Source organism: Oryzias latipes, chromosome 6, assembly GCF_053564925.1.
Source record: "Oryzias latipes strain Hd-rR chromosome 6, Olatipes_Hd-rR_3.1".
In the NCBI taxonomy this organism is placed as follows: Eukaryota; Metazoa; Chordata; class Actinopteri; order Beloniformes; family Adrianichthyidae; genus Oryzias; species Oryzias latipes.
Window position 1 is genome coordinate 12,457,946 of NC_136242.1, and position 6,704 is coordinate 12,464,649.

The 6,704-nt window shown below is 38.5% G+C and overlaps 1 protein-coding gene across 1 annotated transcript; it reads left to right on the plus strand.

The window, feature by feature from the left end:
• Positions 1–18: 18 nt before the first annotated feature.
• LOC144992433 (uncharacterized) lies at positions 19–5,524 on the plus strand. Its single transcript, XM_078948484.1, has 4 exons — positions 19–489; positions 632–787; positions 2,128–2,220; positions 3,402–5,524. The coding sequence occupies exons 1-4, from the start codon at positions 154–156 to the stop codon at positions 3,708–3,710; spliced, it is 894 nt and encodes a 297-aa protein (XP_078804610.1). The 5' UTR covers positions 19–153; the 3' UTR covers positions 3,711–5,524.
• Positions 5,525–6,704: the final 1,180 nt, after the last annotated feature.

A 6,704-nucleotide genomic window follows, 5' to 3' on the forward strand; every position in this document is an offset into this window, starting at 1 on the left:
GTGCAAGAAATAATCAAATATAAACTTTACTGCAGTGGAAAGGAATTAAATGCTGTGGCAAAGGCACTTGTCTCGCAGCATCCTTGCTTGAGTGAGAGGGGTTCTTTCACTGGACATGGTGGATGGAAGGCCAGTTTGGTGAATAAGCTTGCCATGTACCGCACTCAACTGAGAAAACTTGGATGTACTGAAGTGACTATCAATTCCCTGAAGATGAAGCCAGAGGGTAAAACAAGTCCTGCAGCTTCCATAAAGAAACCTCGACGGTCAGAGGTTAATTATTGCCCCCCGCATCCCATTGGAGAATCAAACACAAGCCTGGAAAGACTGAGAGTTGAACTTCTTGATGATGTGACGAGAACAAGTAGGGAAATAATTAAAAGAAAGATGGAGAAAACCTTTTCATATAGGAGACGAGAAGTAATTTCCGAGGAGCCAATGGTTCAGGACTTCAAGACAAGATGGCCTGCATTATTTCACATGAGTGAGGTTTGTGACACTATGGAATTTATCCTCTGATAATAAATATTAACAAAACGTGTAACTGCGACAGTTTAGTCCCCTTGATTTTTTTTTTCCTTGCCATTTTTTTGCCGTTGTCATAATTTAGGCTTTATTTGTGTGCTTTCAGATAAATGCTGAATTTAGGAGGATAACCACCATGCTACTTCAGTCAAGATTCCTCTCCCAGCTGGACATTTACACAGACAAAATGATGAATTTATTCAAGAAACGAGGAGGAGTGATTGGAGCCAAACTGAAGCACATCCTGGAAAAGATTGAGAAGGCAAGGATTAATTGATTGTTTATCATTATTATGCCCTAGGGATATTAGTCTGTTTTGAGGTGCATTTATTATGTCTTTATTTCAGTTCAATACAAACACCTTAAAAAAGTATGTTAAAAATATTCCAGAAAAAGTAATTAACTCTTACGTGTACGTTAAGGGACCCAGAGTATCCACTTTTTTCCAATCTCACACTTATAAAAAATAATGCACACAAATAATCCTCCCTACAACTATTCAGACAGGTGAGCCACTGAATATTAAAAATGTCTAATTTAATATTTATTTGTGTCACAGATGGTATTTTACTGTAAATGCAGGAATAACAAAGATAAAATGAGCCATAAAAAGCTTGATCCATATAAAAGAATCATTCAAATTTCAACCTTGTAACCTCTCACAGCGAGGATTTCACTAAACCATAATGTCAACTAACAGCCCCAAAAAATGTATTCAACTTTTAAGTAATAATTTGACAAAATTTGTATTTTTAAATGAAGTACAGTGATCGCTTGCTATAACACGGTTTACTTTTCACAATTTGCATTGTACATTGTGTTCAGCATTCTGATTGGCTAAAAAGTCGCTCCGCTTCTTCTCTACCTGTGCGTCAAAAACGTTGCAGTTTAATATGCGCACGTACGTAAAACAGCTTGCCAAATTGACATTAAGTTCGTGCAGATTCTCTTGATGGTGGCATGTCAGTGTATATGGATCTTTTTGCAAAGCAGAAAAAAGAGCGACAACTGCCTATCACTATGTTTTTCTCCCGAATAAACACAGCTGCACCGCGGGCTTCAAAAGAAGAAAACACTGCAGAGCGGAGTCAGGATGCAGCGGCTCAGTCTGTAGAGCAGTGAAATACACCTGAGTCACTATTTGTCCCACTGTACTTTGTATTTTTTTCATGATCATTTTAAATTTTCTCCCGTTTAATCCAATTACTCAGGTCGCGGTGGGCGGGCTAATCTCCGCGATTTAAAGCCTTCTGTTCACATTGATGATTAAAATTATTATTTGACAGTACAGTACAGAAGTTATTTGTTAAAAAAAAACGTTTCTAAATTACCTTTATTTGTGAAACAAATGCTTGAGCCTGTAAATGGTTTGTTCTTTCTTTTCAATTTATAATAGAGTATTTAATTGTATAATAATAGTTTAAAAAAAATTAAGGTTTCTACTTCACGGATTTTGCCTATCACGGGTTCTTTTTGGAACGTAACCCCCGCGAAAAACAAGGGTTTACAGTATACAAAATCTCATATATCTTTAGCTTTCAAGTAATTTGGACTGTGTCCGAAAGTCTTAAATCAATTTACAAAGTAACTGTCTCTTTTCAGACTGAGGACACAGAGGTTCTAAGAAAACTCATCTTAAAGGGACTGTGCATATACCTCCAGGAGGACCCAGCTCACCTGTTCAGGGAATATGAGGTAAGTTCAACAAATGTATCATTAAGAGCAGAGTGTGCCGTATTTCTTCGGAGTATGAATAGCTTTTTTTTTTGCATAGTTTGGTCAGGGGACTTCAGTGATGAAAGTCTTCTGGGAATTCCCGGAAATCCGGGTTTTTGAGCAAACCAAACGTACTTTCCGGGAAATAAAGACCTGATCTCTATGGACAAATCACTTTCCGGATGAAAAAATGTTCTGAAATCGGCGAATTTTAGCTTTATTTTCTATATTTCTCCGCGGATCGCTTCCTCTATGGTCGCGGCCATCTCTTGTCTTCCCGGCCTAATTGACCAATGACGGGACGTTTTAGTTGCTTTCGGATGCGTCGACGGGTCTGATTGGCTCTGTCTGCACCACGTGGTCAGCGTGACAGATTCCCTAGAGACCAAAACTGGCGGACCCACACTAAACTTTCACAAACAAATCTGAAGAGGTTGCGATCAAATTTGTGTTAAAATAATGGCGGGCATTGTCATTATTGAGTGTGGTCACGACCTCAGTTGTGAGAAGACGATAAAAAACAAACTGAAGCGGTCTTGGCTGGAGGAAAAATATTTTTAAGGTAGTGTAGGTAAAATACTTTTTGTGTAAAATAATCTCAAAACCAAATTTTGCCATCAACTTCCTCCATCTAACCCTTTCTCTTGCAATCACAGGCCTCTCATCTTTTAAAGTGGGAAAACCTGCACAGTTGCTACTTGTGCTTCTACCTCCACTCCTATAGATCAACCTATGTTTGTGCCTCTTCTCAAAGGGCGTACTCAACCACTAACTGTTCTTCTCTCATGGATACCATTCTTGCCCATCACCTCAGTTTCCTGCACCATCATGTCCATTGAAATCTGCACCAATGACTGCTCTCTCAATTCTAGGGATGCTCATCATCACTTCATCACGGTCCAACCAGAGTTTCTCCTCCAGCTCACATCCTACCTGTGGAGGAAACCCACTAACAACATTAACATCACACCTTTCATTTCCATCTTCCCACTCATCTGACACTCTTTTTACCTCTGAAACACTCCTAACAAACTTCTCCTTCAAGATAACTCTTCCTCCATTTCCCTTCCCATTTTCACCATGATAGAACAACTTGTGGCTACATCAATCATATTTTGCATCTATAAATCTTTATTGAACATTTTTTCTGTGTTTTGTAGAGTGAACACCATGCAGTGATCCAGGAGGCAATTGAGGACACCACCGTGGGAATTTTCCTTCTAACTGAAAGTTGCAGTGGTGAGAAAGAGGACATTCGTGTGGTACTTGAAGGCCAGGCTGTGGTGGTTGACCTACCTAGTGTTGGAGTGGCAGTTGCCACTCTCTTTGGCCTTATTTACAATCTAAACCTGGATTACCCTCCTCACCTCAAATACACCTTTGAGGTGATTCAAAAAATTATAATGGAGTTGGAGGGCAAAGTTGTGTCCAAAAGGGTTCAGGCCTTCAAAATCCGGCTCTTTGAGTAAAACTCTTGCCTTAACTTATTTTGTTTTCTAAGAGTTCAGCTGCTTGCTTTGGCTCTGTTATGTTATGTTTTTTTTTTTTAAATAGCAAGCCCCTCTTCTATTTGAGTTGTACCTCGTGTCGTTTTGCACTATTTTCTAAGTTTAAATAAGTACAACGTTGAAGGGCAGACTGTGGTTGTTGACTTACAAAGTGTTGTAATTCGAATGTGGCAGTTGCCTTGCTGTTTGGTTTTATATACCACCTAAATGAGCCCTTCTTTTTGACTTGTACTTTTGGCATCACTGATAACATCTTGTCAAGTTTTAATAATAAAAAAGTTAAACCTTAAATTTTTGTTCAGAGTCATATATTTAGTGTATTTGTATTTGACAAGGAAAATATTGGCTTTTAAATAAAAAATATGTATTTGCTTTGCTATATGATCTAGGTTCAAATCTGCAATTTGAATTGTTTTTAATTCAATTGAAATTTGATCAAAATTATTTATAAACTTAAATTAAATATTTTGTTGATTGCAAACAAATTATAGTGTTAACAAAACATTTTATTGTTTGTTAAATGTGTAAAAAAATTATGGTAAATTGCATAATAAAATCTTGTTTTTTCACATTGAATTCTTAGGTGGAGTAAAAAAGAAGTATTCATTACGATAGGACATGATTTTTTTATGTGCAATCTTCATGTTGGCATAACATGATTTTCTTATGTGCAATCTTCATGTTGGCATAACATGATTTTCTTATGTGCAATCTTCATGTTGGCATAACATGATTTTTTTGCGCGCAACCGATGTCCATGATTTTTTTATGTTAATCCAACAGATCTTTTTTTTCAGTGTAGTGTGAGCTATGCTAGAATGCACATATACAGTATTGACATAGGAGTTCTATAAATGTTGTTACATACTCCATCTGAACTTTTAACAAACCTCACAACTCAGCTTCCTTCAAGCTTTCACGTAAAATTTTTATTAAACTTCTTAAAAATATATAAAATTACTAAATTTTAAAGTCTCCTTTGGAACTCTCAAAGTTTTGGGAGAGATTGATGAATGCAACATCAAAACCCAATCCTGAAAATGTTTTTGCTTATCATTAAAAAAAAAAACATTTTCATTACATCAAAATGCAAGATGTGTTTGACCAAAACAAGACTTTTAAAAAAAAAAAAAAAAGGAAAGAAAAAAAAAAAAATCGATTATACTGTATCTGTTGTGTACGACGGACTTTTAGGGCCACCAAAAAATAAACAAATAAAATTACAAGATTTAAAGTCGTGATTTTACAAGAAAAAAACTCGTAAATTTAATTACGTGAAAGTGAGCATGTCATGTGCGGGGAGGCTCGAGAGCCGGTAGGACCCAGACGCAGAGACGGGAGGCCAACGGGTTCAGGACTAGAGGGTTTTAATAACAAAAAGCGCTGCAGAGCAGGATAACAAAAACAAAACAAAAACTCACTGTGGCATGGCGAGGGACATGGAACGAGGACGCTAAGACAGGATGACGTAAACACCATGACAAAAGTTAATGGACCAGCACAAGAGGAAGGCAGAGACAAGACTTATATACAGACAGGGCAGATAAGACACAGGTGAACACGATCAGGGCAGATGGGGACCAAGGAAGTAAAACTCGGGAACATGACAACACAGAACACCTTTCAAAATAAAACAGGAAACGGAACCAAACATGACAGACCAAGAACTAAAGCAAAAACCAAGACAAAACAAACCATGACAGAGCATACAGTACAGCGCGTGAATGCCGCACAGCAGCAGATCAGACCCACTAAACTTAATTAAACAGGTGAGCTTAATGCAGTGCTTCTCAATTATTTTTTGCCAGGCCCCCCCTAGGAAAAGAAAATGTTTCGCGCCCCCCCCTGACCCCCCCCCCCCCCCCACACACACACACACAGACACACTCGCGCGGTGACAATACATCAGGTCAGTATCTATAAAATTTGTATACCTAAAATTGTATCTTTTAACACTAACAAAAGAAAAAAGCAAAATAAATCCACTTTCAACAAATATTAACTTTATTTAGCCACAGAAACCCTGTTCTAGTCTAAAACAGAAAAGAAGCTGAAAGTACCTGAAATAAAAAAAATCTGTCATTCCTTATTTAAACTAGAAACATTTTGACCAACTGAACCATTTGATGCTGAAAAAAATAATTCAATCAATAAATAATATTAAATCTAAATTGATCTGAAACATTAACACAGCAGCACCAATATATTTAACGTTTTTAGTCTGAAGAAATAGGTAAAAACGTGCTGATTTTTTTTTTCTAAATGACGGATTGTTTATTTCTGATCTCATAAAAGTGCAGCTGTTTTCCTGCATTACCTGCTGTCTTTATGTCTGTCTGACACCAACTAAACCACAGGCAGACAAAGAAAACATGGATGGAAAATAAAGACACGTCATCAAAATGTCTACAATAGTTCATAAAGAATGACATTGTTAGCATGAGCTTAGGAATCTAAGGGCAGCGGTGATCTTGGGCAACAGGCAGCGGTAGCAGTGGTCCGCGTGCCCCGATTCCCCTGGCAGACAGGGCCCACACCACCCCTCCCCTTTCGTTCTCACTCGCGCAGCCGCGGACAGACAGAACAGACAATAGGAACCGAATAGTGGACCAGATTATTTTCCAAGCACTGAGCCGCTGTCACCGCTGCCCCCACGTTAAATTTGCGCACCGGACAAACCTGTGCCTAAAACCGCCACCACCGCGCGCCCCCCCTGGCATCGCTCTCGCCCCCCCCCTGGGGGCGCGCCCCACTATTTGAGAAGCACTGGCTTAATGTTTATTGATAACGTTCCAAATGTTTGGAAGCTCATTTGTTTGATTTACGATTTATTAATGTTTTATTCATTGATGGGTGGCTTGCAGGATCTCTGCAGCCCGATGAGCCATCGGTGTCCTTGACGCTGTCCACTTCAATCCTTTCTTCCTCCATGAAACCAAGATCTCTAAGTTTGTG

Excerpts from the sequence above, each read along its gene's own strand:
- LOC144992433 (XM_078948484.1), top strand. The coding sequence starts at position 154 with ATGTACCGCACTCAACTGAGAAAACTTGGATGTACTGAAGTGACTATC. Across the intron at positions 788-2,127 it reads TCCTGGAAAAGATTGAGAAG|ACTGAGGACACAGAGGTTCT; the intron begins GCAAGGATTAAT and ends GTCTCTTTTCAG. Across the intron at positions 2,221-3,401 it reads ACCTGTTCAGGGAATATGAG|AGTGAACACCATGCAGTGAT; the intron begins GTAAGTTCAACA and ends TGTGTTTTGTAG.